The 14,233-nt window shown below is 38.3% G+C and overlaps 1 protein-coding gene across 1 annotated transcript in view; it reads right to left on the minus strand.

Moving 5' to 3' along the window:
* The window catches only part of LOC107568907 (neurexophilin-1-like), a 27,878-nt gene extending 16,197 nt beyond the window's left edge, over positions 1 to 11,681 (minus strand). Inside the window, exon 1 of the mRNA XM_016254904.1 lies at positions 11,265 to 11,681. Within this exon, the coding sequence (XP_016110390.1) occupies positions 11,265 to 11,318 (54 nt within the window). The 5' untranslated portion in view covers positions 11,319 to 11,681. The remainder of the gene's footprint in view (positions 1 to 11,264) is intronic.
* Between the last annotated feature and the right edge of the window lie 2,552 nt (positions 11,682 to 14,233).

A 14,233-nucleotide genomic window follows, 5' to 3' on the forward strand; every position in this document is an offset into this window, starting at 1 on the left:
ACCCCGTACAAGGGAGGTCGCTGGGGAAGCATTACCTGGTCGTCAGGTTCCTTAAGGGGGCGGGAAGGTTAAATCCTCCACGGCCGCCCTCTATACTCTCTTGGAACCTGACTCTAGTGCTCACGGCACTACAGCAGGGCCCATTTGAGCCTTTGCAGATGGTTCCTCTCAATGAAGACTCTGCTCCTGCTGGCATTGGCCTCCGTCAAGAGGGTAGAGGACCTGCATGCATTTTCGGTCAACGATTCGTGCCTAGAGTTCGGGCCGGCTGATTCCCAGGTGATCCTGAGGCCCCCGGCCCGGCTATGTGACCAAGGTTCCCGCTACTCCCTTCAGGGATCAGGTGGTGAACCTCCAAGCGCTGCCCTCGGAGGAGGCAGACCCAGCCCTGGCTTTGCTCTGTCCCGTCCGAGCCTTAAGGGGCTACGTTGACCGGAAGCAAAGCTTCACACTCGAAGTAGATCGGTCCCTCCAAGCGAGATCCCAATTTCGTCGGTCATCCGACGTGACGTCTCCGTTCCCTCCTTCAGGGAACGAGGGTTACCATTCGTAACCGAGACGTTATATACTTTTTTCAGGAGGCAACATGGAATCGAGGTTTACTGTAGAAATGTCTCCTGTCTTACAGAGCACAATATACCAGATTGTGTTATATTTCTCCTAATATAACCAGTGCTGATGAAGAATATTGACCAGTAATTTCATAGCTTTCTTTTCACAAACCAGTCACCTAATTGATAAAGTCAAGGCTCGCCCTGCTTTTTTATTTAATCACCCTGGAATATTCTGATATTTATTTTGATAGTCCAAAGTGGAAATAAAGTCTAACGAATTCGGTTTAATTAAAAACTGCATCACATTATGGAAATTAAATTTGTTGCAATTCCATTTTATATAGTCAGTCGTCTTCTAACCCTGGCTCCCTAGTGGTCCTACATTTTAATATCATTACCTGCAAAAATTAGTAACCTAAAAAAAATATTTTAGTAAAGAAAAATGTGTTATTGTATGTAAAAATTAGCGTTAATAAATGAAGTAACGCATATTAACATTATTGTAGTCTTACTATTTTGCCATATTGTGCCAAACTGACAGTTTCTGGAAATTGTGTTTTTCTAGATGTCCTCTATTTAATACCTCTATTTAATAAAACTATTTACTGTGTGTTTAAAAAAAATAAAGATCCCTATTCCAGAGCATTTCTGTCAACCAGATAGAGTAAGTAACACCAGCCACTGCATATGAATCCTAGAAAGAAAGATATTGACAAGTAAGGCTCATGCTCTTTACAAATCTCCAAAGAGGAAGGTAGAAAATGAATCAAGGTAACTGACAAGTATATGTCAATAAGTCTGACAATATGTCTTTAATTTGGTGCTATGATTCAGATGATAACCTCCTCTGAGCCTCTGAGTCTCAAGGTACTGCGCGCACAGACACACACACACACACACACATTGTGTTATGTCCCAGCGGAAACACTGCACTGTTAACCTGAGTGTCACATTAAGTTGGAATATTATGCTGAAAACAATAGGTATGAGATGAGATTTTCATTTTCAAAATCACTCAATATAATTGAGGGAGAGGATGGGAAGCAGAGAGGGTGCAATGAAAACTACCTCTCTCTCTCTCTCTCTCTCTCTCACTCTCACTCTCACTCTCCGTCTCTCTCTCTCTCTCTCTCTCTCACTGTCTCTCAATAAGTGCTGTGCGCTCCTGTGTTTCCTCAGGCTGTTGGATTGAAATCTCCATCTCTAATATGACATACATTTTTAATTAAAGGCCCCAGATCCCACTCAGATTCCTGAGTGTTCACCGACACATTTATTTCTCTCAATCTCTGCAACAGACCTCATCTGCTCACGCTGGGAGATTTCTCCTTCTCTTACATGATTAAAATCTGCAAACGGCTCTGCCCTTAGAACTAATTATTCCACACCAAGACAAGAGGCGCAAGGGAGAAAGAGAACACAAAGGTGAGAGAAAGGTAATTTCACAAAAAACAAGCCATTTGACCAGGGCCTTGCACAGACCTTTTGAGGGGCATGTGCTGAAACTGAAAAAGGGCAACCTCCCCCCCTTAATGACAAATGAAATAACACAAAATAATAGTCTCAAAAGCTTTAGATTTATTCACTATTAATAACAACCATAACATATATATATATATACATATACATTTACATTGAAATATTATACATACATACATACACATTTATTAAAATATAACATGCAATTTCATTTATTTAAAAATTTAATTAGATAGATAGCTAGATAGATTGATCGTCAAACGATGAATCGTGATATATATTTGTGTGTGTGTGTGTGTGTGTGTGAGTGTGTATGTATGTGTGTGTGTGTGTCTGTATGTATGTATATATATATATATATATATATATATATAATATTTTCATCACCAGGTGTTTGTTGTAGCTATATGGGCGTGGCGCTCGGTTTCAAATACATAAATTATGAGCCTTTATAGACAGTGTTTCTTGCGTGTACTAATTCAAGTACGCTGAATACTTCAAAACGCTGTACTTATTCAATCAACAAGATCTTTATTTACCCTTGCAGACCTAGTTCAGCTGCTGTGGAACTTCAGTTCATTTTGACTCTTAATGAATAATTTATGCCGGCTTCAATGGGGTCACAAGAGCCCAATAAGCAGAAACTTATGCCCACCCAAGACCTCAGCCCCGGCTACTGGACAAACATCAGTCTCTTCCTTCCTTCTCCTCACCTTTGTCTCTGTGCCCCTTTTGTCCATGGGCTGTCCCATTTGAACTGACCATCTGAAATTATTTGGATGGGTTCAGTTCAGTGATGCTTGTGGACCGAGGGATAATTCAGTATTCACAGTGAGATGGCGGCGCCTGAATTGGCAATCAAATTTTTGCATTATGCCGTATTGACAGAGAAAACGTGCGTATGGGTGCAAATCAGCACAATCTGGTCTGTGATAGGTGAGGCAGGTATAGATGGGCTCGGGAAGAGTGAGGTGCAGCTGGGAATGGAGAAAGAGGGTGTGTTAACACAGCCACAATTGTTAATAAAAGTTCTTTGATTAGGAGGCCGTTAGTGGGTTGCGACACTTTTTGATTGGGTTGTGAACAGCAAAACAATGCTAAATGAAAAAAATGTAATGAAACATTCTGTTGTTTTGTAACCAGAAACTTAGCAGCACAAATACAAAATGGTACCTAGAGTACAGTTCAAGTTTGATGTCAGCAAGTTTTTTTTTTTTTTTTTTTTTTTAAATGATACTTGAATTGAACAAAGGTGATTAAAAAAATATATATAAAAAATCCTGAAAAAGTGTCATGGTTTCCACAAAAATATGAAGCAGCACAATTGATTTCAACTGTGAGAATAATAAGAACTGTTCTTGAACAACAAATCAGGATATTAGAATGATTTCTGAAGGATCATGTGACAATGAAAACTGGAGCAATGGTTGCTGAAAATTCAGCTTTGCCGTCACAGGAATACATTACATTTTAAAATATATTCAAACAGAAAGCACTTATTTTAAATTGTAATAACATTTCACAATATTACTGTTTTAACTGTTTTATTTGATCAAATGAATACAGTCTTGGTGAGCATAAGAAATGTCCTTCAAAAACATTAAAAAACATTTGAATGGTAGTGTATAATTAACTTTTAAAAGGGAGGGAAAAACACTTTCTATATCTTTTGTTTTTGATGCCAAAGGTTGTGCATCCGCAGAAAACAGAAAACCATGAACAAAACTAAAAAAGAAAGAAAATATTGTCAAAATTAAATGTGTACAATTGCAATGAGAAAAAAAACAGACAAGATTGCATTTTGAGCTATTAATTACCATCTACTGAGAGCATGAAAACAATCAAAACTGTAAAAATGATGTATAAATTGTCATATTTAGTCTATGTTATGTTAATTTCGCATGTTGTTGGGTCTGTTCTCTCTGATTCCTGAAGCAAAGCCAGTTGAGAGGCACTGTTCATTATACCTACAAACATTTTGTCGCAGGCCCTATGAATTTTAGTGACGGCCCTGTGAGTTAAGTAAGGTGAAGGCTGGGTGATAAAGGGTGACACTGTAAGATCCAACAAGGCTATGTGTGGCAGCGGTGCAAGTCTAATGGGAGAGGTTTGATTCTATGTCATCGACACAAACACCATCCTAAGCTACATCTGTTCTCTTTACCTTCCTCCATGGCTGAGAGCACAGCTGATGCCCAAAGTAATGGGATTCTCCAAAGCACTATAGGACAGGCTCTAACAGGCAGTTTAGATCTCATGTATTTGACCCCATTTGCACTTGATTGGATCATTCATGGAACACACTGAGAATCAGAAAGGGAGAGAGACACACAGAGAGCAGGAGAAAAAGAAGGGTGGGGAATGAAATTGTTAAACTGACTCCTTTGATAAATTCTCTAGTAAGAAAAGTCATGTCTGGTATTAAGGGATGACTCTTGGAGTGATTCCATTTCAAAGGTAAAGTATCGTGAACATGATCATTTTAGTGCAGTTACACCAATGTTGTACATCATTCAGGAAAGCCCGAGGAACACCAACCACTTTCATGTTCTCCACATCTAATAGCAAAAATCAAGGCTGAATTTAAAGTTTTTTTATTTCCCCACTACGGTATGTTTGTTCAAAATCCTACTGATAGCTTTTTAAGCAATTTCTGATTGGAAAAAAAGTAATTTTTGTGTACATATTTTTTTTTTGCAATTATTTCAGCCATCAGTATAAATTGCTTACTAGACATCGGCCAATGAAAATCCCCATACTAATCTTGATATTTTCAAACTGTCTTTGTTAGCAGCCTCAGAGCTACTTGACAGCTCACTTGGTAATTAAGGATTTTAGATTTCAAGAATTAAAATTGAAGTGGACACCATGGAGGAATAATAAGAAAACAATATAGCCGTTTTCATCCAGCCTTGAAGGTTTCAACAGCAGATGCCTATGTCACACCCTCATGATGTCTGCAGATGCCTTTGTCACACCCTGATGAGGTCACTGCAATGTTCTGCTAGTACTGTCTACTCTCACAGATGGTGACAGATGTCCATGCTTCAAATAAACTGGATGGGGCACCTTTGCCCCTCTCTACAAGTCTGTTTCTGATTGGGGAAACTATTTGAAGTGTAAAACTTCCTCAGACACAAACAAATCTGTCCTGCTTTCCAAGTAAGTTAATTTCTTTTAGATAAAAACTGATTGTTCTGTGTATTGATTAAAGTCCACGATGGAGGTAAAACTTTTGAATCAGCAATACTGTTAAAAGACATAAAATGGTAAAAAAAAAAAAAAAGATCTTTCTTCATGCATGTAAATGCAAATAAATAAAGACTTAACACATTTTATAAACTGTGTCAAGTTCATGTAGTTAAACACACAATGCTTTTACAGCATATATTAACCTTAGTTAATGGTAATTTTGTACATGTAAAATATATTTTTAATATTAAAAGTTGTATACATTAATGCTAGTTATCACATTTTGAACCAACTTTAACACTGAACAAAATGGAATAAATTAACATTTAATTTAAATATAATATATAATTTAACAAATTTCATAAAGAAAATTAATAAATGCTGCAAAATTATTCATTGTGAGTTAATAATATTCATATAATTACAGTCCACATAATTAATTATGCACAAACCAATGTTAATGTAAAGAACATTATAAGTGTTATTGAAATGATGAATATCTGTATGTGTGCTGACACTTTTCTTGTCTTACTCTACCTGTCATACACGTGATATTTCTGTCTGGTTATGTTTATCTATGAGGAAACACATCAGATAGAAATTGTGAACTGTACATGATTGTGATGTCAGTGATTTTAAAATGCTAGCTGTTTCAAGCAGATGGTTCTCTTTCAGGCCAGAAACATATTTGAGTACATGAACGCAGACGCTTCTTCCCACACAACATTTCAGGTATCACTGCATTTCAAAACAGTCAAATTCATAATACAATACAAGTACGTGCTATTTCTCAGCTTTGCTGCTATGGCCGTAAATCAGGCGTTTCCATAAACGACCTGTTTCTACAGGCAGTTTGCTATGTCAGGTCACCTACTGTCAAGATATAACTGTCTGCCTGAACAACACATCTGGTTTAATGTCACAGACATGACATGACAAAGGTAACTCTGTCGCCCCCTTGAGTACTGAGGTTTTTTTTTTTTTGTCTTTTATTTTAACCACCACAGTAACCCAAGGGCACATGCACTTGCAATGCAATTGTCTGTGTTGTGTGTTTCTGGCTCAGGTCATAGCCCTAATTACAATGAAGAGAGACCACTGCAAAATCCACTTATTGCCTTTTATGCTTAGTGAAATGCAAGCACGCTCACTACCGTAGAGTTAGTTTCAATTAAGCAGTGCTTCAATATTTATATAATGGCATTTAACTGAGATATAATTGGATGTTAAGAGTTGGGCCTAATAATCTATGCATAGAAGCTGTGCTATTTTAGCTGCCCTGTGCTTTTCTCCAGCTTATCTTCAATGGTGAAATCCTGCAACGTCAATGATGCCCATTTCTGGGAAGGAGGCGGGTGGGAAACCTACAGTACATGGGCTCCTCCAGGGGTCAGCCAGTCTGTGCTAATGCATAAAATCCTAAGTGTTTAACATTCGGGACACAGGTAGACCGCAGTGTTTAAGCTGCCCTTTGGTAATGTGCTTTGTCTGTCTTGTTTGTCTGAGTGACTAACATGCCCTCTTACTATCTCAAGATGAACTGTGGGTCAGTCTAGGGGAGAGTTTCACAGTTTACTTGTACAGTAAATCTGACCAGACAAGGCAGTAGACCATGAGGGACAGAGTAGTTGAACAGGTGAGTCATATAATATTTGACTGTTTATGGCATGCAAACAGATTTTTTAAGAGCTTAAAATCAAGCGATACTGTTTAAGTGACACAGTCATACTCAAAACACTCTCCTGAATTGCTTCGGGTCTATTCTATTCTGGCTTTTTTCACGATTTACTTTAAGAAGTATGACTGTTCAATCAGAAACATCTCTCAGTGCGTCTGAAAACACAAACTTTCATCAATATCGATCACTTGTACTTAAAGAAAAGTGTGTGAATTGTTTTTTTTTGTGCTCTCAAACACATGCATAGACTTTGTCAAACAGTATTTTTTTAATTTATTTTTTAATAATTTCTGTGTATGCCAGAACCAAAGTTTACTGCATACGCCCAGACAGATGGACTGGAGTTGTCTGATTTTATCGGTGTCTAGTGTATTTTCCGTCATGACTGTAGAAAGTGGACTGCCTGCTCTGAAAAAAATACATCTTGTAACTGTATTAATTTCATAATGAGTTCATAATGAGAATGATGCTGGGCCAATATCATCAGCATAAACACGTTTAACACGGTAATTGCCTGCAATAAGCTCTTGACTGCATGATTGTTCTGTGGAGAAATCACTTAATCAGGAGAGAAAGAGGGTGAAAAAGATGACCATTGAATATGTGACTATCTAAAGAATTGGCTGCAATAATGTGTGAGCATGTACTTTTTTATTTTATATGGCATGATTGTTCTGTGGAGAAATCACTTAATCAGGAGAGAAAGAGGGTGAAAAAGATGACCATTGAATATGTGACTATCTAAATAATTGGCTGCAATAATGTGTGAGCATGTACTTTTTTATTTTATATTAAATTATTTTATTGTATTCGTTTATATTGTTGTGTCGTCTTTTATATTGTTAACATTTTATATTGTTAATATTTTGTATTGTTTATATTGGGTTACTAATTGTTTTATATTGTGTTAACTGATGTGTGCAGTATAGATTTGCTCAGTGTACGTTCAGCTGCAGCAAAACACTCCCTATCTGAGTTCTTGTTGCTGTTGTTTATGCACATAATTTGTTATTTATGGTAATGACAACCTCATTCTACATTCAAATTCAGTCTCGAAAAAATCTGGTTTACAGTGACATTTCCATTAAAGTCACGATGTGATGGAAATAGCAACAGATCTTTACTTCCATATGGTGATGTACACAATCGAAAGAGAGGAAAAATATAGGGCATGGACTTTGTTTCAGTCTATCAGTTGTTGATTGGATGGAGGCAGATTTGAATGCGCGCTTGCCTTGCAGTTGATTGTAAAAAAAGGGGCGGTGCTTAAGATGACTAAATATTTGGAGAAATCAAACATACTGTGGAAGAGAGGAGTCTGTTGTTTCACTTCTTGCAAGACTGAGTTGAAACACACACACACACAAAACCATAAAAAAAATTAAGCATATGCATGGATGAATCATTCAAAATAACATTAACAAGATGATGATCATTTCTATTTTTAGAATTTCTTAACGCCAGCTTTAAGTATATATATTGTGTGCAGAACCAAACTGAACAACTACTGTAGTCAAACATGTCAAACAGGCAAAACATTGCTATGTTTTTTTCATCAACGTGATTTCAAGAGTGACTTCTGTATTCAGCACACAAAATGATAAGTTAGTGGATTCGCTCCTATAACTCTGCAATATGTATGCGGCCAGGATTTAGATGTTTCTAACCTCATAAACATCAGTTGATCAGTGGATTTTCTTAGATGCTAAATTCAGTCAACTCATGGCACAGGCCATAGATTAAATGAAAGCTCCTGAGTTTAACTAGGCGAATGCTTGAAGGCTTTATTAAAGCAGGCCCTTTAGTTTCAATAAAGCTGATGAAAATTAAGGTTTATAATTAATGTGCTCTACATCGTGCTCTACATAACAGCATAATAGTGTTTAATAAGGGATAATTCATGGATTGCTCTATAATTTATCACTGTCACACGGCAAATGAATTACCCATGATGCCCAATTGAGGTGTGTGAATGCGTAAGCCATTTTCTTGCGTCTGACTCTCCCTCAGGTTTTAAGTAATGTGGCAGATAAATGACCTAATGCCGTACGCTAAATTGGATAATTACATTATTAGTGTCTTCCTGATGCAAAGAATGGTTATATATCTAAAAGTATGCACAGACAGCATTCTGCAAGCCACACAAGGCAGACTGTGTATGGTATTTTAATTAAATTCCTTATTACCTTCACCTGTAATTTTATGAGTCTGCTCTTTTTAGCCTGGTTCTTTTCTTAGCAGTATATCTGCATATCACTAAGAAAAAAAATCACTTTCATTCTGATACATTTCTGTAAGATTGTGTTTATTCTTTATTAAAATTGGTCAAGCCCAGAAAATTGGTGATGCCCTGGTTTGTATGCTGTGCATTTCTCTCAGGACTGACCCCCATCAAATCCAACCTTAGGTTACAGATTGAAGGGAATGTGACCTTATTAAAATTCCGTCTCACTGGCAGCCCCTTCTCAGTTAATTACAAGTAGGTGTTTTGTAATTAATCTAGGGAAGATTTGTCATGGTTATTAGTTGTCCGCCCCCTTTCGAATGGACAAATGAGAGTAGCCAAAGGCTTTACAGCAGGAACCTGGATTTGTGCTAATGCAACATCCTACTGAAAGTCCCAATATATGGCATAATTAAACTGCAAATAAAGCAATGCTTGTTTGTTGTTTAGATTTCAAATTCTGATATGCTTCTCTTTGTTTGCCACATTAATGACAGCATTTTGCATCCCTGTAGAATAAAAGAGGATTAAAACGTGTCAAAGAAGAAGTCATGAATTATTCCAGCTACACAGCAGATAATTGTAACACAGAGACTGCTAGAGGGGGATTCAATTTAGACTGCGGGTGTTAAGCTATAACACCCTCAGCAGGTGCATGAAAAACAGGCAGCCGTACGCAACCTTTGCTCTAAAGTTAAACTAAGGATACTCTGGCATATTTTACCCATTGCAATCAGTCATACGTACACCAAGGGCAGTCTACAGTGGCAAAGACAACAATTGACTCTGAACACAGAGGACAGCCTACTCCCAGGTATTCTTCATTCTTTGATAAAACTTGGTCTATAGGATTGCTAGAGTATCATCTGTCTTATTCGCAGAAGTGCCATGCAGGAGTGCCATGAATATTAATAGCAAAATTATTCATAATAGGTCTTATTGTTATTAAATCGTTTTTCCTATTGTAGGGGAAAATAAGTATTGTTCTGTGGTTGCAGAAATCACCCATACACCCACATCCAAATATTTTTTTAGTTAAATCGAGTCACGTCTCCCACAAATCATTTGCCTTAATTTGCTACATATGACTGTAAAATCGTATTTCTAGAAATGTAAACGCTTTCTCAAAATGCCCAATTTTTGCTTTGGTTTATTTGTATGTAGGTAAGGTCAGGCATTTTAACGTTTGTCTCCTCACACTGTGAACAACTATATAAATATTTTACTCTTCTTTAACTTCAGGTTTATATCTGTTTGTCACACCACTTGTCTGTGGTTGTGTCTTTGCAGACTAGAGTATGTGAGTGGTGCGGAGTTAAGTTCTCATAAGTTAGAGCATTTTTCCAGAGTGTTTTTCCCCCTCGCTCCATGATCGTTTGAAGCCTCAAAATGGAAAACCAGTGGAGTGGAGTGACTACAAAGTCTCAGGTGCTCCGTTTCACTCACACACACTATTCCAGTCCAGCTTTCAATCTGTGATTTGCTTAGTGATAGAAGCTTGACTTCTTATGGTCTTTTGGTCTGAAACTCATGTTTCATGATTTGAATTACTTGTATTAAAACTGTTGTATAAAAGCAACATCACACTCACAGCTGTGCTGTAGAAATGATTATCAGCACTCTTGCTCATGTTACTGTTAAAATATTTTCTACAACAAGTTTTAACATTGTTACCCCCCCCCCCCCCCCCCCCCCCCCCCCCCCCCCCCCCCCCACCCCCCCCCCCCCCACCCCCCCCTGTCACTGGTGCCCCCTCGAAAAATTAGGATCGTGACTCCTCTGATTTTTCTCACTGGATCTCTCCTTTTCCCCTCTCTTTCCTCCACACACACACACACAAAATAGGCATGGGACTCCCTGGCTGCGCGCGAAACGAAACGTGGCGTTCAAGAAACAGTCAATAAGCGCTCGAGCGCGCGGGTCCATCCAGAGCTCGCGCCCTAAACTCCCGCCCTCAAGTGTGAAGCGCGAGCGCACGGCGGGAAGACGTTAACGGTCACCCCTTGACGCGCAAGTGACGGCCACTTGAAGCGCACCACTTGACAGACCGTTGACAGAGACCCCGTTCGGTTCAGTAAACGCAATACTAAAACTTAATATCACCCCTTAGACCTCAAATCACCCCCCAGCCACTCACCAAGCACGCTGTCCCGTTGAGGAGCAGCAGGATGAAGCCGTGGTCGGAGCGCATCTCGTCGGTGTCCTGACTGTCGACAGCTCTCCGTTCAAGAAGACGCGGTTCCTCCGGTACCGTATCCAAAACAGTCGAGACCCGGTTCCATGTCCAACATAAAGTCAAGCGCGAGCTCTCCTCTTAGTGGAATCCCACCTGCTGTTTGTCACGGTACACTCCGCTACTTGGAGCGCGTCACATCCAAAGGTGTCTGGAAACTGACAGGACACTTCTTCGCTGCCATCTGTGTACACTTTGCTCCGTTTTGTGTTGCTGTGTGAGGGGAATCATCTCCGTTATCCGCGCTTTTATGTGCTGGTGACGGCTAGGATCCCAGTGCGCGAGCCTGACCGGAGCGCAAACTCCTCGAGCGTCGCACATGTCAGTACATGCAGACTGGCAGCAGGTCTCCTTCCTACACGCGCTGACGTTTTAAACCCCCCTCTCTCTTTCTCTCTGCCTCGTCAGAGCCCCCAATCTTTCTTTTTGCATTTTCCCCCTATAATCTCTCTCTCTCTCTCTCTCTCTCTCTTTCTTCAGAGCATCCCCCTATCTCTCGTTTTCCTTCCTTCCTTCACCCTGTCAACCCCTTCTTTCTTTCTTGTTCCTAAACCATAAGCTACTAGGCCACCAAACCAACTATGGTTATGTCAAAATAATCAACTTGAGTCTTTTATATGTCAAAAAAATCCACAATGATGCATTGCTTGGTAAATACATCGGTATTTTTGTAACAACATTCCTGTTGACCAATCAGTAGCCATTAATTTTAAGGTTATGGTTAAAAGGATGGTTCACCCAAAAACTAAAATTCAGTATTTTGTTGTCCTCGTATCATTTCAAACCTGCTTTCTTTCACCGTCAGTCACCGTTTGCGTTCATTGCCTCTTTTTCCCAGTCAACTGAGTAAATTGTGAGTAAATTGTTATTTTGAATGTTTTTGAATAACCTATATCTGTAAATTTATGATTGGTTTATAAAGTGACTGATATGCACGTTGTTCTAGGAACATGTCCTTCTCACACTGTGCTGACAGCAGGAACGTCACAGGTTATTAAACCTGATGCCAGCGGCACCTTGCCACAAGGTAAAGGTACAGGCTATTCTTATTGGTTTGTCTGCATCGATGCACCTCTGTTATCTGTTTTGGGTTATTTGTCTCTCTTTTTTGTCACCAAAGATACTCTCCCCTCCACCTAACTGGTAATTGGCCCTAGGAGAGACCTACTGCGCGTATTGCGATGTGATTTGTTTAGCTTTATTGAATTGAAGCAGCCTGGTATCCTCTGCCTTACTCTGTGAGTCTAATATAAAATCAGATCACTTGCACTAGAGCCAACTGAGAGCACTTGCTCGATTGTTACATGTTTGTTAGGAGCCATAATTTATTGTCTTGGCTTGTTTTTTTTTTGTTTGTTTTTTTGGGTGGTGGACTCAGGGGTGGTAATTTCCCTTTTATTAAACATCATTAAGTCTCCCTCTCTTTCGTCTTTTTTCCCTCTTTCTATAAATGTGCTTTCTTGCTTTTCAATTCTCACATTTTGTGACGCAATCTCCAGGGTTTCAGTCAGAGAATTTGACCCTTTGCCCACTCGCCGCTCCATCACCAAGAAAACACACTTCCACTTAATCATTCACGCACACACTGCTTTAATGCCCAATATCAATATCATGAATATGAAACATCAATATCAATGTCATGAAACCTGTCAAAACTTCAAATCAAAGAACTAAATAATATTTGTCTTTAATATATGCTGATTTAAATAAAAACACCTTCACATTCAGGCTATTGAAAATAATGGCAATTACCAATAAATAAGTAAATATATTTACGTCAAACATAAATGCATTACTGTAATGAGAATTTTAAGGGGGGAATATGTCACATTAATGTCACATTTTCTATAAATGTATTGGTCATAAAATAGGTTTAAGTTTGTTATGTAATATATTTACATATATTTGTATATTAATAGATTGTTTTTGGTTGGGGGGGGGGGGGGGAGAAATTTTTTTTTAATGTGTCTCATTCTTCTGTGTTACCAAATAAACCTCCTCTGCAGTATTCAGAAGTAATTATGCATAAGGATGATGTTACAAGCCGTGCAGAGCTTGTGTGTATGTGTATCAGTGATTGAAAGAGATAGTGTCTCTGTTTGTGTATGTCTGTGAGCCTGCATTAGTGTAGGGACCAGGACTGAGGGCGTTAGTGGCTTTATCTTGTTTCACATTGCTAATGTCATTTGAGTGAGCTGTGTAGGAGACAACGGATAATTCAATGAGGAGACACTGTGCATGTCAGTAATGAACATGTTAGAAAGGTCATTAGCTCTATCTTGTGTTGAGTTTTGTTACTACAGCCATTCTGGAGAAAATTGTCCAATTGATTTTCAATGGATGTGTTTGAAATTACTAACAGCCGTCTTACTGCTTCATGGCTCAGCACCCTTTAAGGTTTGAGACTGCCTTCTAAAGAGCCAGTGAGCTTTAGAGATGACACTAGTAAATGTTTTATGAATACTATGCTTAAATCTCTATAGAAATTAAAATATAATTTGAAAAAGTAGTGATAAATTAATTTACCACTTTCAACCATTTTATCGGATGCCATTTTTATAGTTTCATCCAAAAGTTCACTCAGAATTGTGAAATATAAGGCAGTGTATGTCTGTGCTGCCTTATAATATGACAAAACAAATTGAATTTGTATTGTGTAAATTTGAATTATTGACAAGTGTCATTTAACAAAACTGAATATTATGTAGCATTTAACATAGTTCTGAATTTATTTATTTTTTTACTTGAATATTAAACATTTGAAATGTAACACAACTGAATGTTTTGAGGTTTATAGACATGTATTTTCAAACAGCGAATTTTTGTTCTGAAATCTTAGACTGCAAATATCCTGTTTTTAAAAATACAGCTTC

This window comes from Sinocyclocheilus grahami, unplaced genomic scaffold (assembly GCF_001515645.1).
Source record: "Sinocyclocheilus grahami isolate Dianchi unplaced genomic scaffold, SAMN03320097.WGS_v1.1 scaffold1292.1, whole genome shotgun sequence".
In the NCBI taxonomy this organism is placed as follows: Eukaryota; Metazoa; Chordata; class Actinopteri; order Cypriniformes; family Cyprinidae; genus Sinocyclocheilus; species Sinocyclocheilus grahami.